Here is a 25,644-nt window from a genome sequence, read left to right as displayed (position 1 = left end):
GACCGGGGGAGGGGTCCTCCTCGGCATGGAGGTAGTGGATGCTGGGCTGTGGAGACGTCGGCAGAAAGAGGCGGGATGGCTGGGCGGCGGGGCGGATGCTGGCGGCCCGGGTCTGGCCACCTGGGTCAGCCGCACGCCCCCGCCCCGGGCTGGCCCGACCTCGTAGCCCAGGTCCCACCACGCCGTGAAGTTTGCGGAAAGTTTTGCAGTTGCTTCCCCGCCCGCGCCAGCCGGGGAGTTGTGACGCAGCGTCTGGGGCTCCTGGCCGGGACAGAAGAGAGGGAAGGCGAGGTGGGGAGACTGGGAAACAGAGCAGCAAGAGAAAGGGCGCACGCTGGGGTCCTCCTGGACCCGGCCTATCCACCTCTCCGCCACCCCTTTCTCTCCCGACGCTCTCGCCCCAGGCCCGCACCTCCTCCCCTTCCCCTCCCACGCTGCCCGCTTCCCTTTCCCTCTACCCCTCAAACCCTCCTCCCCGGTTCTGCGCTCCTCCCTCCGCCCTCCCTCCGCCCGGGCTGCCTCCTCCCTCCTCCTCCCCGGGAGGCATCACTTCGTCCCGACCCGGAGGAGGACGCGAGCCCCTTGCGGGCGGTCATCACAGCCCAGCCTCGGGGCTGCCACCACGCGTTGCGCCCGTGCGCCCTCGGTCCCCGCGTCCACTGAGCGTTGCGCCCGGGGATGGGGCCCGGCCGGCCGGCCTCCGCGCCTTGGTCTCGTCACCTGCTGCGCTGCGTCCTGCTCCTCGGGGGCCTGCATTTCGGCCGTCCCGGCGCCCCTGGGGACGCCGCCCTCCCGGGTAAGGCGCTGCCAACTTGGCCAACTTCGGGGCCCGGGCGGGGGGAGCGCCGGGGCTCGGGCCGCTCTCGACTTTTCCCTCCTTTTCCCCCCTCTTTTCTCCAGAAGCGTGTGTGCGTGTGCGTGTGTGTGTGACTGGGTTTTTAAAACTCGTCTCCGCTTTTCTGAAAGCGGGAGAGGAGAGGGGAGGAGGAGCGCGCCTAGAGGTGGGGGAGGACCTGAGTGGAACCAGATGTGGCGGGCGGCGGGGGAGGGGAGCCCGGGGGACTCCAGCAGCCTCGGAGGAAGCGGGTGGGCTCGTGAGGACCCCCGCGCACGGCGCTCCCGGACCACCCGGCGCTGGCCCGTCCTTGGCAGGGGACCTGCAGGGCGCGCCCGGGGAGCCAGGGCTCTGTCCGGGAGTTCCCGGGCCCGGTCTCCTCGCTCTGCCCCAGGACTGATGCGTTAGGACGGCTTTCCAACTATCCGCGAGGGTTCGTTTCCCCCACCTTCCCCCCGCCCCCTGCATCTCGTGGGCGGTGATATTTTCTTTTCCACACTTAGTCTTCGAGGAGGCTTGTGGCGCGCGGCATCCGCCCCGTGTGAGCTCAGCAGCCCTGTGAGGAGGCTTCTGCCACCGGGACGCAGCGACAGGCTGGGCGCTGCCGTGCTGTGATGTTGCGTAGCGTGGGCAGCTCTGAGCACTCTGGTGGACCTCCAGAGGGGACAGATCTTGAGCGGCAAAAGAGCTGCTAAAGATTTAAAAACCCAACCAAAAGAAAACGAAACACAAATCAGAAAACCCTGAAACTGTGCCATTCTCTTCCTGCTCCTTATTCAGGGGTAACAGTGAAGTGTGGGGGCAGACAGATCCAGCGCCAAGAATCTGAGCATTAAAAGGAAAGATCCACTTCCTGGGGGAGTGGGGGTGGGGGCGTCTGGAGTGAGCGCGGGAATCGCCCAGGAGGGTGGTGATTGCAGCCCCATTCCTGGCCCAGCTTGGTCCTGCTGGCTGTGTAATTGGGGGATGGGGACAGTCCGTGCAGTGTCTGCAGTTTTGTGCAAGGACCAGACAGCCCCCTGGAGAGTCTGGGGCCTCCAGCCTGGCCCGTGCTTGCTGGCTTGGCCTGGCGTGACGTAGGCACAAGACACGTATCTGCCAGATGGGAAAGGTGGGGGCCACGGTGACCCACATTCACACCAACCAGAGCCCCCGGGGCAGTTCTGCACCCACCTGGCATTGAATGTCGGACAGACAGAAACCAGGCCGGGTAACCCCCTAACCCACTGCAGGACGGCCTCAGGCAGTTCCCCTGCCTCCTCGCACTCCTGTCTTCCTCTGCTCCTCTGTGCAGGGCCTCAGGAGGCAGGCAGTGGGGAGGGTTGGAGAGGATGGCCCTTCCCAGAGCTCCAGAGCGCACTTTAAAGCCAGGCCCTGGGAGAGAGTTGTGGCCAGAGTGCTGACTCGGCCTTTCCCCCTGGAGCTTTTCATAGAAAGGGCTGGAAGTGCCTGGTGAGAGGCCCGGTCAGGGAGGACAAGGACGCCTGGAGTGTCCCTTCTCCTCCTGGTCTCTGTGCCCGGCCCTCCCTGGGGCACTGTCCAGGGATGAGTAGCCTCAGAGGTCCCCTTCATGGTGGCACTGCATTGACCACACCCTGAGGAGGCTTGGATCTGGGCGGCAGGCAGTGTGAGGTCTTCCAGAAGCAGCTGAGCAGGAGGAGGATGGAGCTGCTGCAGGTTCCAGCTGTGCCCTCTGCCCAGAGAGCGCCTGCCCCTGCCCTGTCAAATTCCACTGGGCCCTCCCCTGGGAAGCCTGTTCAGAGCCTCTGGGCTGAAGTCCTTGCCCGAAGAGCTGGCAGCCCTTAGTACCTGGTGAATTACGTTGTCATTGGGAGGAATTCACCAGCACCAGGGACCAAATGGCCCCAGGAAATGCGTGGGGGTGGTAGGGTGTGGCAGGCCAGTGCTACTGGGGGTGAGGCTTATGCCAGGCAGGTCAGGGGCTGCATGTGGGAAATTTCCTGACCACCATGGGGGGAGTCCTGGGTGCCCAGATCACGGGGCGGGGACAGCGAGGCGGCAGTGCCTTCTTGGTGCGTGATGGTGGGATCCATCTTCTCTTCACCTTGGTGGAGTGGCCCACGGAGCCTGTCACTGGAAGAAGTCCTCTTTGTTGGTTGCCATATTACTGCATTTCTGGAGCATTCAGTTTGCTCAGCCTTGAGCCAAGTTCTTGGGGAGGAGGGAAGGTAGAGAAGAGTGTAAGATGCATCTTCTGGAAAAAATACCTTGTGGGAGAATGAAACATGGAACAGTGAACTGCGTGGGGGGCAGGATGCCGTTGGTGGGATGCCTGCCTGCCCAGAGCCACGCCAAATGCTTCATGTGCAAGTTCCCATTTCATTCTGATAACAATCCAAGGAGATGGCTATTGTTGGACCATTTTTGCAGTTGAGGAAATGAAAGCTAAGAGGGGTCTGATCATTTACATTGGTCACACACCTAGTAAGTGAAAGGCTGGAGTGTGGATGCTTCCTGTCTAGAGACTGGAGGCAGGAGAGACCATGTGGACCAAAGGGTGTCCAAGGCTGTCTGGAGAGAGGCAGGAAGGGGCCACCGGGCTGGGCTTTTCTGGGGATGATGTGGAAGCTTGCTGGCTGGGCCGAGGAGAAGGTTGGGTAAAAGAGGTGTCTGAGAGGCCAGAATGGGGAAGGGACCTGCACGCTGGCTGTGAGGAACCCCAGGGGACCCTTGGAGGTTTCCAAGCAGAGGAATGAGGGGCTAGTTGCAGGGAAAAGGGCTTCTAGGAGCTCCAGGGATCAAGTCTCAAGGTCATGGGGTGAGGAGCCATCAGGAAATCTTCCTGTGGCGAAGGTCGCTGCTCCCTGAAGGACAGGGACAGAAGCATCGGGTGCTTGGGGCTCTGACCAGAGTCAGCCAGACCAGCTCCCCACACTTCCGGCCCAGCTCCTGCTGAGTCGTGGGGTTCAGAAACTTCTTACTGTTCCCCCACGCAAAACTCACTTTTCCTTGCTCCAACCCTCTGGCTTTCTGTGAGCCATCAGGGCCCAGGAGGTGCCCACTCGAGCTGTGTCTGGTGCTGGGATCCTGGCTCTCTTCTGGGTTTGCCTGGGCAAGGTGAGGGTGCACGGAGGGGAGGAAGAACCCTGGGTTTGGGCCCCCGTTTTTCACACCAGAGAAATCCTGGCCTTCTGATGCACGCAGGGCACTGTGACTTGGCCCGATGAGATGATTTCAGAAGTGCCATGCAATTCTCAGGCGGATATTCATTTGAGTTCCTCATCCGTGTAAGCATCGAGGAGGAGTCCTGTTGCACTGTTCACAACCCCAGAGGGATGGAGCGATGGCATCCATGGCTGCGCTGTGCATGTGATGGGTGCCGTGCCGAGTGCTATGCTGGCAGCAGCTCTTGGATACCTCCTGTCTCTGAGCAGGTGTCACTCTTGCACACACCTGGCGTGAAAATGTTAAAGATGTTAAGGGATTCACTCAAGGCTGTGCCACCACACCACTAGAAGGTGGTACCAGTGAGGTTCGAACCCAGGAGTGGTTACGGAGCCTGAACGCTGCCGTACCATACAGCGTTTCCATCGCGTGAAGCACTGTCAGTGTGTGTGTGTTAGGAAAGCCTGGAAAATTCTGCCTTGTGGGTTCCCCCCGCCCCCATAACTCCAAGCCCTCTAGGACACCTCTCGATGTGTCCCACCGGGAGGACTCCTGAGGAGGAGGGTGGAGCGAGCAGCCCTCTGTCACATGTCAGTGGTCTGGGTGCCTGGGTCGCCCACTTCCTTGTGGGTCCAGGAGGCCTGAACCGAGCCGCCTTCAGTGTCCTCAGGATCTCTGAGGGACTCCCTCCAAGAAGTCATAGATAAGTGAGTGACTCAAGGTGCCCCAGCCTGGCATTCCAGCTTCCCTGAGGTCAAGGATTCACATGGTTGTTCATTCATTCATTCATTCATTCATTCATTCATTCATTCAGTGGGTGTCTACTGAGCCCCTGCAGAGCTGAAGCAGAGATGGCATTGGCCTATACTTTATTTGAGACCTCCCCAGCATGTCTCCAGTGGGAGTCCCTGGACTTGGAGGGCCTGAGCACTGCTGATAGGAAGCATGTCTTCCTGTTTAGGCCTATGTGAGGTGGGAGGGGCCGCTTTCCCACGCCTGCGTCCTGTGAATCTCAGTGGGGTGGGCCAGTGGGGTGGTGATGCGCTCCTGGAGCTCACCCTGGGCCCTGAAGATCTGTCACTCCTCGGCTAGGGATTGTACCAGTAAACGGCAGCTGGATGAGGGCTGTCCAGTGGCACCTGTGACACTGGGGGACTGCCGGGGTCCACCAGCTGCAGCCCTTTAGGAAACAGATTGGGTTGACCCCTCAACTGCACACTGTGGCCCCTCATGGAATTCTACCAGTTGGTTCCTTTCTTGCACTTCCCCCTGCCCTCCTGGCCCCCAGGCACCAGCCTCGTGGCTCTGCACTCTCGAAGCGCAGACCCTTCCACCTGCACTCTGCTCCCTTCAGCCTCCCCCTCCCCCGGTTTCTCTTTCTCCGACTGTGCATTCTGCTCTGGCTTTTGTTGGTAGCAGAAGGACCAACTTCTTCCTAGTTTTCTCGGCCCCCCATGCCTCTGCTCTGCTGTCCTGCCCCAGCCTTCTCCACCTCCAGGCCTCTGCCCACGCGCTATCCCTTTGCCTGGCGTGCCTCCCCTCCCCTCTTCTTTCCCACCTTCCAATGACCCTTCCTTCGAGACTCATGGATCCTAGGGAGGACACTGAGGGAGCCTGGTCCCTGCCTCTTGGAATGACCTCAGCAGACGGGAGACAAGCACACAGACATGGCCCACAGTGACAGATCCCAGATCGGATGGGTGGCCTCTCTGTTTATCTCCTTCCCAGGGGCCACCTCGGGAGGACACGTGTAGGGAACACTAGAGCCAGCCTGCCTTAGCCTTCCCCAGCCTTCCCTGAAGGCAGCCAGGTGCGGGGCTGAGAAGTGGCCCCTCCCCCTGTGGATGAGGCAGGAGTGTGGGCATGGTCCGCAGTGTATCCCCACCTCTGTCCTCTGGAAATGTAGATAGGGACAGGATAGGTGGGACCAGGATTGATGCCACTCACCAGCTATGTGACCTCAGTCAGAGGCTCAAGTGTCTTCATGTATAAGATGGGAAAAATCAATACCTCTTGTAGAGGTATTATAAGAATTTCATACAAATGAGATCCTGAATGTATGAGATATGTGCCTGGTACACTACTGGGCACAGAATAATTCCTTAGCAAACAATACTGAATTATTGCTATTTTTATTAAAAAGAGAAAGGCTAGGTGAGGTGGCTCACACCTGTAATCCCAGCACTTTAGGAGGCCGAGGCAGGTGGATTGCTTGAGGTCAGGAGTTCAAGACCAGCCTGACCAACATGGTGAAACCCCGTCTCTACTGAAAATACAAAAATTGGCCGGGCATGGTGGCTCACGCCTGTGATCCCAGCACTTTGGGAGGCTGAGGTGGGCGGATCATGAGGTCAGGAGATGGAGATCATCCTGGCTAACATGGTGAAACCCCGTCTCTACTAAAAATACAAAAAATTAGCCAGGCGTGGCGGCGGGTGGCTGTAGTCCCAGCTACTCTGGAGGCTGAGGCAGGAGAATCGTTTGAACCCAGGAGGCAGAGGTTGCAGTGAGCCAAGATCATGCCACTGCACTGCAGCCTGGGCGACAGAGCAAGACTCTGTCTCAAAAAAAAAAAAAAAAAAAAAGAAGAAGAGAAAACGTGACTATGACTATCAATTTTCCAAATATGATAAAACACAGTCTTCAATGTACAAAATCCTGCTGGACACGGTGGCCCATGCCTGTAATCCCAGCACTTTGGGAGGCTGAGGAGGGCCAGGAGTTTAAGACCAGCTTGGGCAACATGATGAAACCCAGTCACTACAAAAAAAAAAAAAAAAAAGAAAAGAAAAAAATTAGCCGGGTGTCCTGGCTCATGCCTGTAGTCCCAGCTACTGGGGAGGCTGAGATGGGAGGATCGCTTGAGCACAGGAGGTTGAGGCTGTAGTAAGCCGTGATTGCATCATCGCGTTCCAGCCTGGGTGACAGAATGAGACCCTGTCTCAAAAAAAAAAAAAAAAAGAAATCCTAACTACAACTGTTACCAGAAAGGGGGTCCAATCCAGACCCCAAGAGAGGGAACTCATGTAAGAAGAATTTGAGGCGAATCCATAGGGAAAAGTGAAAGCAGGCTTATTAGGAAAGGAAAGGAATAAAGAATGGCTACTCCATAGGCAGAGAAGTAGCATGGACGGCTCAGCTGCTTATACAATTGTTACTTCTTGATGATATGCTAAACAAGGGGTGGATTATTCATGAGTTTTCTGGGAAAGGGGTGGGCAATTCCCAGAACTAAGGGAGTCCTCCCTTTTTTAGACCCTATAAGGTAACTTCTTGACATTGCCATGGCATTTGTAAACTGTCATGGCACTGATAGGAGTATCTTTTAGCATGCCAGTGCATTATAATTAGTGTATAAAAAATGGGCAGTGAGGATGACCAGAGGTCACTTTTTTTTTTTGAAACGGAGTCTCACTCTGTTGCCCAGGCTGCAGTGCCATGGCATGATCTTGGCTCACTGCAACCTATTTTTTTTTTCTTTTTTTTTTGAGACAGGGTTTCACTCTGTCACCCAGGCTGGAGTGCAATGGTACCACCTCGGCTCACTGCAACCTCTGCCTCCTAGGTTCAAGCAATTCTCCTGCCTCAGCCTCCCAAGTAGCTGGGACTATAGGCACGTGCCACCACACCTGGCTAATTTTTGTACTTTTAGTAGAGATGGGATTTTACCATGTTGACCAGACTGGTCTTGAACTCCTGACCTCATGATCTGCCCACCTCAGCCTCCCAAAGTGGTGGGATTACAGGTGTGAGCCACCATGCCCGGCTCAGAGGTCACTTTTGTCACCTCTTAGTTTTGGTGGGATTTGGGTGACTTCTATACTGCATGCTGTTTTTTCGGCAAGGTCTTTGTGACCTGTGTCTTGTGCTGACCTCCTATGTCATCCTGTGCCTTAGAATGCCTAACCTCTTGGGAATGCAGCCCAGGAGTTCCCACCCTCATTTTACCCAGCCCCTATTAAAGATGGAGTTGCTCTGGTTCAAACACCTCTGACAGAGCTTTTTTTTTTTTTTTTTTTTTAGACAGTCTCCCTCTGTTACCCAGGCTGGAGTGCAGTGGCGCGATCTTGGCTCACTACAACTTCTGCCTCCTGAGTTCAAGTGATTCTCTTGCCTCAGCTTCCCGATGTGCACCACCATGCCCAGCCCCATTTTATTTTTTTAAATTGAAGCAGGTCTAAACCCGTGACTTCATTATTACTCTTTTTTTCTTTTTCTTTTTCAGAAATAGCCTCAGTCAGAGGCATTACTTCTTCGTGACACTTTGCTAACTACTGTAAGTGCCAGAAAGTAATCATAGTTTTTCTGAAAGTAAATTGAAACACCAAAGAAAAAAAAATCCCATCGTCAACGATCCTGTCCCCAAAAACCCCTCAATTTGTTGCCATCCTCTTTATCACCTTCCTCTTCATCCTTACACTTCTCTATTTATTTTTATTTTTATTTTTATTTTTTTTTTTTTGAGACGGAGTCTCGCTCTGTCGCCCAGGCTGGAGTGCAGTGGCGCGATCTCGGCTCACTGCAAGCTCCGCCTCCCGGGTTCACGCCATTCTCCTGCCTCAGCCTCCCGAGTAGCTGGGACTACAGGCGCCCACAACCGCGCCCGGCTAATTTTTTGTATTTTTAGTAGAGACGGGGTTTCACCGTGGTCTCGATCTCCTGACCTTGTGATCCGCCCGCCTCGGCCTCCCAAAGTGCTGGGATTACAGGCGTGAGCCACCGCGCCCGGCCCTACACTTCTCTATTTAATCTTCACTTAGGGAAGGATAAGGAACTTCCTGGGACTCTGGAATAAAACCAAGACAGACTAGGGAACACTGGGGTGGTTGGGCATACTTCTCCCCTTTTTGCCTCTAGTTGCCTTTAGCCTACTGTCTAAGGGACTGCCCCCAAGGGTCATACTAATGAGGCTCCCTAATTACTAAATTAAGTGACCTTTCTTAAGCCTCACCTTGCAGCATGGATGCTGTTCATTAGCCTCACTTGTAAGAATGGGCCAGGCATAGTGGCTCATGCCTGTTATCCCAGTGCTTTTGGAGGCCAAGGGAGGAGAGATTGCTTGAGGCCAGGAGTTTGAGACCAGCCAGGGCAATATAGCAAGACCCCATGTCTACAATTTTTTTTTTTTTTTAATTAGCTGGGCACAGTGGTGCATGCCTGTAATCTCAGCTACTCAGGAGGCTGAGGCAGGAAGATTACTTGAGCCCAGGAGTTGGAGGCTGCAGTGAGCTATGATTGCACCACTGCACAACCTGGACAACACAGTGAGACCCTGTCTCAAAAAAAGGAAAGTAAAAATGCATGCTCAGTGGAAAACATTCAAACCATACGCAAGTAAGTGCGAAAAAATGTGAAGTCCACTCCCCTACACTGATCACACCCTAGCACAAGCCAGTCTACCACTAGCAGATTCTATGGGTAATCTTCCCAACCAAGATTCTCTAGTGAAGATTAGTAGTAGTTCATTGGGTAATCTTCTGATTTTTTATGCATATGCACACACGTAAATACTCCTTTTACCCAAATAGGCCCATATTTTAAACTCTTCTGCAAAATAATTTTTATTTTATGTATTCTTAGAGATCTTGCCATAGCCGTCTACAGAGCTGCCTCATTCTTATTAACGTGCTCAATATTTCATTGTTAGGATGTACTTGGTTCAAACAAAACAAAATTGCTTCCCTACAATGGACTGTTTTCTGGTTTTTGTTGTTGTTGTTGTTTGTTTGTTTGTTTGTTTGTTTTGTTAGAGTCTCGTTCCGTCGCCCAGGCTGGAGTGCAGTTTTGCAATCTCCGCTCACTGCAAGCTCCGCCTCCCGGGTTCCCGCCATTCTCCCGCCTCAGCCTCCCCAGTAGCTGGAACTACAGGCGCCCGCCAGCAAGCCCGGCTAATTTTGTTTTTGTATTTTTAGTACAGACGGGGTTTCACCGTGTTAGCCAGGATGGTCTCAATCTCCTGACCTCTGATCCACCCTTGGCCTCCCAAAGTGCTGGAATTACAGGTGTGAGCCACCATGCCCGGCCTGTTGTTTTTTAATTAAAGACAGAGTCTTACTATGTTGCCCAGACCTGGCCTTGAACTGGGCTCATGCGATTCTTCTGCCTTGGCCTCCCAAAGTGCTGGGATTACGGGCACAAACCATTGCACCTGGACCGACGGACACTTTTGAAAACTCTCTTCCCCCGGCCTTTGTGATATAATTTACATCCACAGTTTCCTCCCTCAGGGTCCTCCCCTCCACCCTCAGTCCAGGGCTGGCATTGCTGCCATGTTAGTGCTGCTAAGGGACAGCTTGAATCAATGTAAACTTTCTGAATTTAGAATTCCCGCCAGGCGCGGTGACTCATGCCTATAATCCCAGCACTGTGGGAGGCCAAGGCAGGCGGATCACCTGAAGTCAGGAGTTCAAGACCAGCCTGGCCAACATGGTAACCCGTCTCCATTAAAAATACAAAAATAAAAAATGGTGAAACCCCGTCTCTACTAACAATACAAAAATTAGCCAGGTGTGGTGGTGCCTGCTTGTAATGTCAGCACTTTGGGAGGCTGAGGCAGGTGGATCACTTGAGGTCAGGGGTTCAAGACTACTCTAGCCAACATGGTGAAACCCGATCTCTCCTAAAAATACAAAAATTAGCCGGGCGTAGTGGTGCATGCCTGTAATCCCAGCAGCTCGGGAGGCTGAGGCAGGAGAATAACTTGAACCCTGGAGGTGGAGGTTGCAGTGAGCTGAGATCATGCCATTGTACCAGCCTTGGTCACAGAGCAAGATTCTGTCTCAAAAAAAAAAGAAAAAAGAAAAAGAATTCCCGGCCTTCCATGGTCAGGTTCTCAGCACTTGTGCAAGCCAAGCTGAGTGCCTTGCCATTACCCATAGCTCTCAGTACTGCCCAACTGGGACTCTGCTCAGGCTTTTTTTCCTGCCAGGAGCACCAGCTTCCCAGGGGGCTGTCTCTGAGTCCCAGCTCACACCTGTGGCCTTCTGGAAGGCCTCAGCTGGAAGGAGCCTTTCTTTCCACAGCTGTTCTAGCATTTTACTGCTGTTGTCCCTCAAACACCTCCAGAGCAGGGCCTTTTTGTTGCGGCACAGGTTCCTGCACAGTACCTTGGCCACAGTGGCATTTGTTTTTGTTTGTTTGCTTGTTTGTTTGAAACAGGGTCTTGCTCTGTTGCCCAGGCTGGAGTGCAGTGGCACTCACGGGAGACTCAACCTCCTGGGCTCAAGCAATTCTTCTGCCTTAGCTTCTCAATAGCTGGGACGACAGGCAGCGCCACCACTCTATTTTGTTGCTACTATTTTAGTAGGGGGGTCTTCCTGTGTTGCCCAGGCTGGTCTCGAACTCCTGGGCTCAAGGGGTCCTCCTGCCCCAGCCTCCCAATCTCAAGGTATTGGGATTACAGGTGTGAGCAGCTTCGAGGTTGGCATTTGGTATTATTTAGTAAATATTTGTTGAAAATGAAAAAAGAAAGCAGACAAGTGTTCCAAAGAACTTTTTTTTTTTTCTTTTTTTTTATGGTAAGGCAATGAGAGTTACCCTTCTAGAATTTTACATGATGTCGTGGTCATGAAAAACATATGGTTTTGAATTAAAATAAAAAAAAGTCATCCAATGTACTAGAAAAAAATTCCAGAAGTGGATTTAAACTATTATAAGAAGTTAATGTGAGACACACCAGAAAAAACACACTAATAGGAAAAGGAATTTTTACTTTTAAATGTTATGAGGATGGTCGGGCACAGTGGCTCACGCCTGTAATCCCAGCACTTTGGGAGGCCAAGGTGGGCAGATCACGAGGTCAGGAGTTGGAGACTAGCCTGGACAACATGGTGAAACCCTGTCTCTACTAAAAATACAAAAATTAGTTGGGCGTGGTGGCATGTGCCTGTAATCCCAGCTACTTAGGAGGCTGAGGTAGGAGTATTGCTTGAACCTGGGAGGTAGAGGTTGCAGTCAGCCGAGGTGGTGCCATTGCACTCCAGCCTGTGTGACAAAGTGACGCCCTGTCTCAAAAAAAAAAAAGAAAAAAGAAAAAAATTAGCCAGGGGTGGCGGTGGGCACCTGTAATCCCAGCTACTTGGGAGGTTGAGGCTGGTCTTGAACTCTTAACTCCAGAGGCAGAGGTTGCAGTGAGCTGAGATTGTGCCACTGCACTCCAGCCTCCGTGAAAAAGTGAGAAGACTCTCTCTGTCTCAAAAGCAAAATAAAAACAAATGTTATGAGGACACCTGGATTACAATTAGAAACTTTAATTTCAGTTTATAGTTGATTACACTTGAGGAAATTCAGATAGCAAGCTTTCACCTAGAAAGTGCAAGGATTGGGCCGGGCGCAGTGGCTCATGCCTGTAATCCCAGCACTTTGGGAGGCTGAGGCAGGCGGATCACCTGAGGCCAGGAATTTGAGATCATCCTGGCCAACACGGTGAAACCCCATCTCTACTAAAAATACAAAAAGGAGCCGGGCGTGGTGGCGCATGCCTGCAATCCCAGCTACTTGGGCGGGGCGGAGTGGGGGCTGCTGAGGCAGGAGAATCACTTGAACCCAGGAGGCAGAGGTTGTGGTGAGCTGAGATTGTGCCACTGCACTCCAGCTTAGGCAACAGAGTGAGACTTTGTCTCAAATAAATAAATAAACAAAGTGCAAAGATCGGTAGAAATGAGGGAAATTAGCTTTCTTTTTAAACTAGCAAAAACAGAAAAGCTAGTATTGGCAGAGCTTAAGCAATTCTCCCGCCTAAGCCACCTGAGTTGGGACTATATGCTTGAGCCACAGCCTTTAGTAGCAAAAGAAATTGGAAACCACATGATGGATGATTTACATAACTTTAAGTGACAAATACATGGCTAATGATTCTTTTTTTTCTTTTTTCTTTTTTTTTTTTTTTGAGACAGAGTCTCGCTCTGTCGCCCAGGCTGGAGTGCAGTGGCGTGATCTCGGCTCACTGTAAGCTCCGCCTCCCGGGTTCACACCATTCTCCTGCCTCAGCCTCCCTGGTAGTGGGACTACAGGCGCCCACCGCCAAGCCTGGCTAATTTTTTTTTTTTAGTAGAGTTGGGGTTTCACTGTGTTAGCCAGGATGGTCTCGATCTCCTGACCTCATGATCCGCCTGCCTCAGCCTCCCAAAGTGCTGGGATTACAGGCGTGAGCCACCATGCCTGGCCTAATTTTCTTTTTTTTTTTTTTTTTTTTTTTTTTTTAATAGCAACAAGGTCTTGCTAATTTTTGTATTTTTAGTAGAGCCGGGGTTTCACAATGTTGCCCAGGCTGGTCTCAAACTCCTGGCCTCAAGTGATCCACCTCAGCCTCTCAAAGTGCTGGAGTTACAGGCGTAAGTCACCGTGCCTGGCCTGTAGGTGCATTTTTTAAGTTCATTAAGAGAAAGATGAGCTGGGGGCGATGGCTCATGCCTGTAATCTCAGCACTTTGGGAGGCCGAGGTGGGTGGATCCGGAAGGTGGAGGGTGCAGTGAGCTGAGATGGCGCCATTGCACTCCAGCCTGGGCAACAGACCGAGACTTCATCTCAAAAAAAAAAAAAAAGAAAAGAAAGATGGAGGCAATCGACTGCTCTAAAACCTTAGACCTAGGAACAGGAACCTGTCTGACAGTGGGGAGAATGACTCCCAGACAAACTAGCCTGGCTGAATGGAAGGACTCAAGAGGAAGCAGCTTTGCAGTCATCTTGGTCCCCAAGGAAAGGGGATTCTGGTATTACCCCATAAAAACTTCACCTCATTCCTGAAGGGTCTAAGTATGTAAGAGCATTGATGATTTGCAAACAGCTTGGAAGCACTGTTTATAATAGCAAAAACAAAAAACCTACTTGGAAAGAAATATGGATGAATTATAGAGTAGACACAATGAAATGTAACACGGTAGTGAACGAATGGACCCCAGCTATTTGCAACAACATGGGTGAATATTAGAGACATAATGTTGAGTGGGGAGAAAAGGTCCTAGAGGACTGCATATGGTACAATACTCTCTCAAACCACGGGAAAAATTGAAAAAATAATACAGTGGGCACCCATATACTCTTCACCTAGAAGCACCACTTGTTAACATTTTGCCACATTTGCTTACCTCACTCTGTGTGTGTGTGTGTGTGTGTGTGTGTGTGTGTGTGTGTTGGGTCTGTTTGGTGAAACTTTAAAAGTTAGTTGTAGACATGACATTTCACACCTAAATACTTGTAACAACTAAAAGACATGCTACTATGTAACCATAATATCCACTCACACCCAAGAAATAGAGCCGATGCAAATTTTTTTTCTCATATACAGTCCAGTCCATGTTCGGATTTCTCCATTTGTCCCAATAATGTCCTTTATAGCTGGTTTTTTTTTTTTTTTTTAAGACAGAGTCTTGCTCTGTCCCCCAGGCTGGAGGGCAGAGGCGCAATCTCGGCTCACTGCAAGCTCCACCTCCCAGGTTCCCGCCATTCTCCTGCCTCAGCCTCCTGAGTAGCTGGGACTACAGGCACCCGCCACCATGCCTGGCTAATTTTTTGGTTTTTTTTTTAGTGGAGACGGGGTTTCACGTGTTAGCCAGGATGGTCTCGATCTCCTGACTTTGTGATCCGCCCGCCTTGGCCTCCCAAAGTACTGGGATTACAGGCGTGAGCCACCGTGCCTGGCCTATAGCTGTTTTAAAATTCAGGATTCAATTAGGTATCATGTCTCTTTAATCTCCCTTAATCTAGAATAGTTGCTTGGCCTTGTTGTCTTTTATGGCATTGCATTTTTGAGGATCCCAGGCCAGTTGTTTTGTAAAACGTCCCACGGTCTAAATTTGTCTGATTGTTTACTCGTTCCTGGATTCATATTAAACGTTTTTGGAAAGGGAATTCACGGGTGATGTTGTGTCCTTCCATTCCATCACACCAATGTCAGTTTGTTCCCTTACGCTGACTTTGACCATTTGTTTCAGCTGGTGTCTACCAGATCTCTCCACTAAAAAAGTACCCTTTCCCTTTTTCTGAGACGAAGTCTCACTCTGTCACCCAGGCTGGACTGCAGCAGTGCGATCTCGGCTCACTGCAACCTCCACCTCCCACGTTCAAGCAATTATTCTGCCTCATCCTCCCAAGTAGCTGGGATTACAGGTGCCTGCCACCATGCCTGGCTAATTTTTGTATTTTTAGTAGAGACGGAGTTCCACTATGTTGGCCAGGCGGGTTGCGAACCCCTGAGCTCAAGTGATCCACCTGCCTCGGCCTCCTAAAGTGCTGAGATTACATGCGTGAACCACCGCGCCTGGCCTCCCCTTTGTATTTAGCAGATAACCTAAGGAATTTTAACCATAGTCTTAAAAAAGAAAAGTTGTTCATAGTAGCCTTATTCATAATAGCCAAAAACTAAAAACTAGTGCCAAACTGAAAACCACCCAAATGCCCACCAACAATAGAATGAATTGTGGCAGCTTCACAAAATTGAATATTAGCGATGAGAATGAACAAGCTCCAGTTGCATGCCACAGCATGGATGGAGTTCACAAACTGAGCCAGACGCTACTTCATACCGTATGACCCAATGTATAGAAAACACCAAAATAGCCGGGTGCAGTTGCTCACGCCTGTAACCCCAGCACTTTGGGAGGCCAAGGCAGGTGGATCACCTGAGGTCAGGAGTTCGAGACCAGCCTGGCCAGCGTGATGAAACCCCGTCTCTACTAAAAATACAAAAATTAGCTGGGCATGGTGGCAGGTGCCTGTAATCTCACGTTACTGAGGAAACTGAGGCAAGAGAATCATTTGAACCTGGGAAGTGGAGGTTGCAGTGAACTGAGATCACGCTATTGTACTCCAGCTGGGTGACAAGAGTGAAACTCCATCTAAAAAAAAAAAACAAAACACCAAAATAAAAGGTACAATGCATCTGTGCTGTTTGTAGTCAGAAGAGTGGTTACCTTTAGTGTGGGAGAAGGGTACTCAGTGACCAGTGAGGGTTTCAAATAAAATTTAAAAAGAACAACAAACAGGGAAGGGATCTATAACAAACATGGCAACTAGCTCATATAAAAGCATGAGAAAAACGCAGGAACCTGCAATAGTTTTAAGGCAATTATGGTCAAAATAGATAAGACTGTAAAAGATCTGAACAGAGTTCACCAAGAGGAAATGCCTGTGTCTAATAAGCCAATGGAAAATGTTTAAAATCACTAGCAAAACAATTTCACCTCTCACAACAGTGCCAGGAAAAATTGACATAATTATATGTTAAACATAACATTAGAATTAGGAAATTATGTTTGTAAGTAAAAGTAATAGCTAGGAAATGATGAAATGAAACGTAATATCATGGAATAATATACAATCATTAAGTTGATTTTTACGAATATTTTTAAGGACAGAAAAATCCCTTTGCTGAAATATTAAGTGAAAAAAGATCCAAAAATGTTTGCGTGTGGATATGTGCATGTATATTTATGTTTATATACGTGTATTACATGTGTGTATATATATGAATGGAAATATTTTGGATGTATAGATAAAATTGGTAGAAAAATCACAGCAAAATTAAAAGAGATTCTTTTACGTACTATGCTATATACTACATAATATATTATTTAACAGGGGTGATTGTAGATGAAATTTTTCTGTTTTAAACATGTCTGGAGGCTGGGTGTGGTGACTCCTGTCTGTAATCCCAGCACTTTGGGAGGCTGAGGAAAGTGGATCACTTGAGGTCAGGAGTTTGAGACCAGCCTGGCCAACATGGCGAAACCCCATCTCTTCTAAAAATACAAAAATTAGCCAGGTGTGGTGATGGGCACCTGTAATCCCAGCTATTCATGAGGCTGAGGCAGGAGAACTGCTTGAACCCAGAAGATGGAGGTTGCAGTGGCCTGAGATTGTGCCAGTGTTCTCCACCCTGGACAACAGAGAAAGACTCCATCTGGAAAAAAAAAAAAAACATGTCTGGAGCTGGGATGCCGTGGCTCACACCTGTAATCCCAGCACTTTGGGAGGCCAGGAATTGAAGACCACTTTGGGCAACATAGCAAGACCCCATCTTTACAAAAAGGAAAAGTAAAAAATAAACATGTTGGTATCTTGGGCCGTGGAGTGGCAATGGGCATCTTTTGCCTGTGATCAGTCACGTGATCCCAGCAGCACTCACGTCCTGTTCCCAGTACCTTCCTGTCATTGGTCCAAGGATGAGCATGTGACTCCTCACAGCCAGTCAGAGCCTCCCTGGGAGGGTAAGGGGGCCCTCTGGTGGTGTTTTCCAGCACAGCCCGCAGATCCTCTTTTGGGACTTAGGCCAGGGCATAGGATCGCTTGTGCTTGCGGGCGAGGATCATCAGCCTCCGAGATTCTGCGAGAGACTCTCAAGGGGCGCCAGCTGGAGCTGGTTCTGTGTCTGCAGGGAACCACCTGGTGCTGTCTGCATTAATAGCCCGCTATCGCGAGTTTTCTCCTCTTTATCTTTATGACTTAGACAAGTGTTCACAGAAGAGGCGGGGGTGGAGGGTTCAAACGCTGTCGTACACGTTTGCTTTTCGAAAAACAACGGGACACAAAATTCTATGAACATGAAATGACAGTACCTGGTAAGTGACCCGAATGCAACTCTGAAGGGTGCCAGTAAGTTAGGGAATTGGCCTTTGGAAGGCTTCCTTCTTTTTAGAAACTATAATGTTTCCATATAATGTTGTTTGTGCAACAAATGAGAAATGGGAGACCCCATTATCATTTATTGATAGTAAATTTACATAAAGCAAGTAAATTTACATTTACGTAAAGTAAGCCAGGGTCAGCATCAGATAATTCCATATAGCCCATATTTTAAACCTTCACATTCCTGCATTTCACAGATAAAGAAATTGAGCCCGAGAGGCTAAGAGACAGGATCACATGAGCAAGGAATGCCAGGTCTGGTTCCTTTGAATGGTCCTCTAGAAACATTATATACATTCATCTCAAAAATATATAATATATATACACACATATATATAATGTGTGTGTATATATACACTATTATACATGTGTGTATATATTTTATATATATATATATATATTTTTTGAGACGGAGTCTTGCTCTGTCGCCCAGGCTGGAGATATTATTTATATACACACTATATATATTTTATATATATAATATGTGTGAGTGTATATATATATTTTTGAGATGGAGTCTTGCTCTGCTGCCCAGGCTGGAGTGCAGTGGCATGATCTTGGCTCACTGCAGCCTCAATCTTCTGGGCTCAAGCAATCCTCCCATCTCAGACTCCTGAGTAAGCAAGACCACAGGTGTGCACCACCAACAGCGGCGAATTTTTTTTTTCTGTATTTTATGTAGAGATGGGGTTTTGCCATGTTGCCCAGACTGGTCGCAAACTCCTGAGCTCAAGCAATCCACCTGCCTCGGCCTCCCAAAGTGCTGGGATTACAGGCGTGAGCCACCGCACCCGGCTTTCGCTGTATAAAACTTCATAGAGATGCTTTCATGTTGTTTCATAATGTTCTTTTTTCATTCAGCAATATGTCATCAATGTATTTCTGCCCAACACTTCTGTTGGCTACATAGGATTCTGTTGTGTGAATGAACCATAACTTATCCCCTATTGGACATGTAGGTCATTCTTCTGTCCCTCTCTCTTTTTTTTTAAGAGACAGGGTCTCATTATGTTGCCCAGGCTGGTCTTGAACTCTTGGGCTCAAGCAATCCTCCCGCCTCAGCCCCAAAGTTCTGGGTTTATAGATGCGATGAAACCATGCTGGGCAGGTCATTTCTCATTTTCACTGATAGAAGTGTCACTGTGTGCATCGTAGCACACAGACTCCTTGCTCAGACCTGAAGTCTAATGTGGATCCCTGTGAGGGTGAAAAGGTGGCTTTTGACCTATGCCAACTTGATGCCTCTGAAGGTACCCACTTCTTCATTGTCAGCAGTGTCTGCCCCTTGGCACCAGGATCGGGTGGTTGGTCTTACCCATCTAGAGGCTCTCCCAGAAAGATCTTGTTTGGTTTACTCCTTTGCTCATCCTCTCCAAATGTGCTGGGTTTAGTGTCCAACTCTGCATATATGAGCTCAAGTCCCGCAGGGTTATGTTTGAAACAAAGGACAGATGCACACATATATCCTCCATCTCTTTTTAATTACCAAATACATTAATTGTAGAAAATACGAAAAGAAGAAAATAAAAATCAACAGCGATCTCATAAGTCAGTCATAACCACTATTAACACCTGGGTATGTACAGTTCTTCTGGAACCCTGGTGTACCCCAGAATTGCTTGGGACTCTTGTTTACAATCTAGATATTCCGTCACTCCAAGATTCTAGTTCAGTAGACCTGCTCTAGGGCCCACATACTGGCATTGTCAATAAGCTCCCCAGGCGATTTCGACACCCACCTTTAAGAATAAGAATGCAAAAGCGTCTTTCTAGACATTACTTGATTTAAAAGAAAATAAAAATGAAGTTATACTATATATTCATTTTTGCTTTTTTTTTTTTTTTTGAGACAGAGTCTTGTTCTATTGCCCGTGCTGGGGTGTAGTGGTGTGATCTCAGCTCACTGCAATCTCCACCTCCTGGGTTCAAGTGATTCCCTCAGCCTCCTGAGTAGCTGGCATTACAGGCGCATGCCACCATGCCTGGCTGATTTTTTGTCTTTTTGGTAGAGAAGAGGTTTCACTATGTTTGTCAGGCTGGTCTTGAACTCCTGACCTCAGATGATCCACCCGCCTCGGCCTCCCAAAGTGTTTCTGTGTCTAAATACTCTTTATATGTTTCTGTTGTGTGCATAGTATTCCATTAGATGAATACATTTCCATTTACTTAGTCAACACTAGATTGTTGGACATTAGTTGCTCCCCCATCATTGCTCTTATAAATAATGCTGTGTAGCTAAATCTTTGTATACATTCTTAATTCTTTCCTTAAGTTAAATTCCTAGGAAATGAAATCTGGGGTCAAAGTGTTCGTTCTTTTAAAGGTTTTTGATAGATGCTGCCAATTTTTCCGGCAAAAAGGTTGCCCCACTGGGGCGACTACACCCATGGGCTCCCTTTGTGAGGAGCTGTAAGGTGAGACCATCCCATCCATGATCTCAGCCAGCCCTGCCAACCACCCTGTGGGCAGTACAAGGTGCCTGCTCAGCGTACCTGCTCAGCGTACCTGCTCAGCGTACCTGCTCAGCGTACCTGCTCAGCGTGCCTGCTCAGCGTGCCTGCTCAGCGTACCTGCTCAGCGTGCCTGCTCAGTGTACCTGCTCAGCGTGCCTGCTCAGCGTGCCTGCTCAGCGTACCTGCTCAGCGTACCTGCTCAGCGTACCTGCTCAGCGTGCCTGCTCAGTGTACCTGCTCAGCGTGCCTGCTCAGCGTGCCTGCTCAGCGTACCTGCTCAGTGTACCTGCTCAGCGTGCCTGCTCAGCGTACCTGCTCAGTGTGCCTGCTCAGCGTACCTGCTCAGCGTGCCTGCTCAGTGTGCCTGCTCAGCGTGCCTGCTCAGTGCTCAGTAGTTGGTCTATGCAGTGGACATGAGGAGTGTTTTCTCCACTGACCAGAGGAGGACACCGAGAGTGCAGGGGTCAATGACTCGCTCAGGAACCGAGACTCAAACCCAGCTTTGAATCTAGAGCCTGAGTTCTCTTCACAACCCCATTAATTTTTTATTGATATTAGAGAGGGAAGAACAGGCCGGGCATGGTGGCTCACGCCTGTAATCCCAGCACTTTGAGAGGCCCAGGTGGGCGGATCACTTGAGGTCAGGAGTTCGAGACCAGCCTGGCCAACACGGTGAAACCGCGTCTCTACTAAAAATACAAAAATTAGCTGGGTGTGATGGCGCACGCCTGTAATCCCAGCTACTCGGGAGGCTGAGACAGGAGAATCGCTTGAACCCGGGAGGCGGAGTTTGCGTGACTGCGCGAGGGTCCCAGCGAGGGTCCCAGCGAGGGTCCCAGGCCAACTCCTCCTGTCCCAGTGTCTGCCGGGCCAAGGGGTGTGGACGCTGCCCCACCTCTTTCCACACTTTCCCTTCCAGCTGCGTTGCGAGTGACCTCATTTTCCCTTTACAGCTGCCCTTGGAGTTTATTTCTGCAGAACTAGAATGTGGCTGAAAGAGCACACACCCGATCTGCCCTGGCCCTTCCAGAGAGCCCGTACTTTTCCCTGACACACCCTCCTCTTCTCCTTGCATCTCCCTCCTGGGAGACCTGAGGAGGGGTCCAGAGTTCAAAGACAGCAACAAATGGTGGTTGCAAGGGATTGGGCACCCATGGGAACTGGGGTCGGGAGAGGACTTTGCATCTGGACCGTGGGTTTATTTTTCTTTTAATTCTTCTGAAGAGCAGCTTACACACTAGAGTCCTTGGCCGTATTTCCTCTTATCGTTTCTTCTTATCCAGATTGCACTGTCTGCTAAGCCTGGTTCCCAGGCTCTCTGCTGTGAAACACAAACAGATTCTCGAGCTCACCGCCCAAAACTGGGCAGAGGCTCTTGCTTAAATATCAAAAGCAGTAACGGCCTTCCATTACTCCGTGCTGCCCAGGTACGGAGGGACAGGAAGCCTTCTCTCCCTTTGTCTTCCCAGAAACCCACGAGACAGGCCTTATTCGAGTCCTTCCCAAATCGAGGCTCGTGGAAATGAGGCAGCCAATCCCAGGGCGCAAGCATCCAAGCAGAGGTGTGAACCTGGGTAGGTCCAGATTCTAGAGGTGCCCTCCCAAACCCTCCACCATGGTGCCTCCTGGAGGTGGGGGCAAGGCCTGGCTGATCTGTCATCGCAGAAGTTGGCAAGTGTTTAATCTTTGGCTAGAATTTTAAAGGGAGATCTTGAAGGTTCCCAAGCAAGAACGATTCTAAACTCACTTGACTTTTTTTTTTTTTTTTTTTTTTTTTTTTTTTTTTTTTTTTTTTTTTGAGACGGAGTCTCGCTCTGTCGCCCAGGCTGGAGTGCAGTGGCCAGATCTCAGCTCACTGCAAGCTCCGCCTCCCAGGTTTACGCCATTCTCCTGGCTCAGCCTCCCGAGTAGCTGGGACTACAGGCGTCCGCCACCTCGCCCGGCTAGTTTTTTTGTATTTTTTAGTAGAGACGGGGTTTCATCGTGTTTGCCAGGATGGTCTCGATCTCCTGACCTCGTGATCCGCCCGCCTCGGCCTCCCAAAGTGCTGGGATTACAGGCTTGAGTCACCGCGCCTGGCCTAAACTCACTTGACTTTAAAGAGTGCCATTTGGGTGTGGTGGCTCATGCCTGTAATCCCAGCACTTTGGGAGGCCAAGGTGGGTGGATCACCTGAGGTCAGGAGTTCAAGACCAATCTGGCCAACGTGGCAAAACCCTGTCTCTACTAAAAGTACAAAAATTAGCCGGGCATGGTGGTGGGCGCCTGTAATCCCAGCTACTTGGGTGACTGAGGCAGGAGAATCCCTTGAACCCAGGAGGTGGAGGTTGCAGTGAGCCGAAATTTCATCACTGCAACCCAGCCTGGGCAACAGAGAGAGACTCTGTCTCAAAAAGAGTGCTGTGCTTTGCTTTTAGAACCAAACAAGTGATCCTTGAATGTTGCCACGTCAGGAGGGCAGGGAATCGCCAATGGGTGGAGCAACAGCTCATTAGGAAACGTGCCTTGATTTCTCAGTCATATTGTGCTGTGTTTCAAACGTGTCTCATGCCTCCTATGCAGCACATCACAGTGTCATTTGACATCAGTCATGTCTGCAGGGCAGCAGAGCCCACTCCACCAATACGCACATTTTTTGTTTTGTTTTATTTTGAAATAGATGTAGCCCTCTTGTCATTCTTTTTTTTTTTTTAATTTTTAAATTTTTTTGAGCCAAGAGTGTCACTCTGTCGCCAAGGTTGGAGTGCCACTATCTCAGCTCACTGCAACCTCCGCCTCCAGGGTTCAAGTGATTCTCCTGCCTCAGCCTCCTGAGTAGCTGGGACTACAGGCACACGCCACCACGCCCGGCTAAGTTTTGTATTTTTAGTAGAGAAGGTGTCTCACCATGTTGGCCAGTCTGGCCTCGAACTCATGGCCTCAAGTGATCTGCCTGCCTTAGCCTCCCAAAATGCTGGGATTACAGGCATGATCCACCATGCTTGGCCGTCATTCTTAATAGACACTAGGATACTGAAGAATGCTTTGCCACTCAGAAAAACAAGTGTACAAGCATGATACTATATATGGCCACTCTCATTCCACTTCAGTGTGTGTGTGTGGTAGGGGCACAAAAGGGATGGGTGGAGACTGTGGCAAGCTGGTGAGCCCACACCCCTTCCAGGTGGGCAGCTGCACCAGCTGTTGTGGCTGGCGCCCTGCAGGCATGCTGCCTCCAACTGGAAATTCACATTTTTATGTGTAATCTCTCTCATACACCCTGAAGCCAAACACAGCTTGCCTGTGGGCTATAATTTAAAATACGGAGGCTAGCTGGAGTCCGTTCTGAAATAAGCCTGCCTGGCCATCCTTCCCAGCTCTTCCCCTTATTAACTGTGTTATCAAGATGTTAATCTCTTAGTTATTTAATACCTCAGTTTCCTTATCTGTTGAGTGCAGATCAGAATTTTACCTACATCTGAGGGTTGTTATAAGGATTAATGAAAAGCCTTGGAACCCAGTGTCTGGTGCCTGGAAGCACATGGTTAATGCCTGGCATTCTTTGTGTCTCTTTTCACAAGCGCAGGGTGACCACAGGTCCCAGTTTGCCGAGGGCAGGCCTGGTTCATGCTTGTGGTGCTGGTGTAATGATCACTAACTTGCCATTTCATTCTCGGTATTGACGTAAATGATATGGTTTGCCTAGAGAAGCAAATACTGGCATAGTGCCAGTTTAGGACTCTGATGAGGTTTAGACCTAATAAAAAGGCCGTGGTCCGGGTTCCTTGAACATCCCTAGGCAAGTCACCTAATCTTTCTGTGTTCAGTTTCCCCATTCTAAAGGATTGGCAAGATGAATTCTAAGATCCCCCCATTCACGGTCATTCTGTCATTTGACAAACATCTTTTTTTTTTTTTTATTTTGAGACGGAGTCTCACTCTGTCGCCAGGCTGGAGTGCAGTGGTGCGATCTCAGCTCACTGCAACCTCCGCCTCCCGGGTTCAAGCAATTCTCCTGCCTCAGCCTCCTGAGTAGCTGGGACTACAGGTGAGCGCCACCACGCCCAGCTAATTTTTGTACTTTTAGTAGAGATGGTGTTTCACCATGTTGGCCAGAATGATCTCCATCTCTTGAGCTCATGATCCGCCCGCCTCGGCGTCCCAAAGTGCTGGGATTACAGGTGTGAGCCACTGCGCCCAACCGACAGACATCTTTCACAAGCTCAGACTCATGGCAAGCAAAGGTCCAGGGCATGGAGAGGCCAGGGGCAGAGCCTGGGTCCTCAGTGGGTGCTTGGCCAGTGAGGACCTCCAGTGCAGGTTGTTGGGAATCTCTACCTTTTTTGTCAAGTGTTACTTGAAAGACCATTACCAAGAAATTGAATGCAATGTTAATTTTTTTTTCTTTTTCATGGAGACGGAGTCTCACTCTGTCCCCCAAGCTAGAGTGCAGTGGTGTGATCTGGGCTCACTGTAACCTCCTCCTCCTGGGTTCAAGCGATTCTCCTGCCTCAGTCTCCTCCGGCGTGCACCACCACACCCACCACCACACCTGGCAAATTTTTTTTTTTTTGAGACGGCGTCTCGCTCTGTCACCCAGGCTGGAGTGCAGTGGCCGGATCTCAGCTCACTGCAAGCTCCGCCTCCCGGGTTCACGCCATTCTCCTGCCTCAGCCTCCCGAGTAGCTGGAACTACAGGCGCCTGCCACCTCGCCCAGCTAGTTTTTTTGTATTTTTTAGTAGAGACGGGGTTTCACTGTGTTAGCCAGGATGGTCTCGATCTCCTGACCTCGTGATCCGCCCGTCTCGGCCTCCCAAAGTGCTGGGATTACAGGCTTGAGCCACCGCGCCCGGCCAATTTTTGTATTTTTATTAGAGATGGGAGTTTCACCATGTTGGCCAGGCTGGTCTTGAACTCCTGGCCTTAAGTGATCCACCTGCCTCGGCTTCCCAAAATGCTGGAACTAAAGGCATGAGCCACTGCGCCCTACCTGTTAATATTTTAAACCTCAGTTTCTCATGAACTAATAATTCCGGTTGAATACATTTCTCTACACATTTCTTTTATATGTGTGGGGGTATCTAAGTTTTTTTTTTTTTTTTAATTCAGAAAACATAAATTTTCACTATGGAAAATTGTGAATTACAGAAAGGTCCAAAGATTTTCATTTTTGTTGACTCTGCAATGAACTGGAGCGGCACCTGTAATATTTCAGCTTTCGGTTACTCCTCCCACACACACCTTGTAGACACTGTCAAAACCACATTTTAAAAAAGTGCTTTCCCCCAAATTCCTGTGAGTGCTTCCTAATAAAGCCACTCACTCACTCACTGGTTCGTCCTCAATCAGCCAGGCGCGCAGTCCTAACCTGTCCATGATTTTAAGAAGGGACAGGCACACGACACCCCCGCACGGAGGTCCTAACCTGTCCACGATTTTAAGAAGGGACAGGCGCACGACACCTCCGCACGGAGGTGTGGCTCGGCAGAGGCTTTCCGGACCTGCGTTATGGAGTGGTGGCCGCTGTCGGCGATGGGGTCCCCGCGAGGGCACGAGAGATCGCGTGGGCATGGCGAGGCTCTGCTTCAGCCCCCGCGCTCCGGGTCCCATTCCCGAATTCTGCCCTT

The 25,644-nt window shown here is 50.0% G+C and overlaps 1 protein-coding gene across 1 annotated transcript in view; it reads left to right on the top strand.

Moving 5' to 3' along the window:
- Positions 1–545: 545 nt before the first annotated feature.
- Positions 546–25,644, top strand: part of MRC2 (mannose receptor C type 2) — a 65,973-nt gene continuing 40,874 nt past the window's right edge. The window contains exon 1 of the mRNA XM_050764839.1: positions 546–796. Within this exon, the coding sequence (XP_050620796.1) occupies positions 679–796 (118 nt within the window). The 5' untranslated portion in view covers positions 546–678. The remainder of the gene's footprint in view (positions 797–25,644) is intronic.

This window comes from Macaca thibetana, chromosome 16 (genome assembly GCF_024542745.1).
Source record: "Macaca thibetana thibetana isolate TM-01 chromosome 16, ASM2454274v1, whole genome shotgun sequence".
In the NCBI taxonomy this organism is placed as follows: domain Eukaryota; kingdom Metazoa; phylum Chordata; class Mammalia; order Primates; family Cercopithecidae; genus Macaca; species Macaca thibetana.
This window is presented reverse-complemented; position numbering and strand designations above follow the sequence as displayed.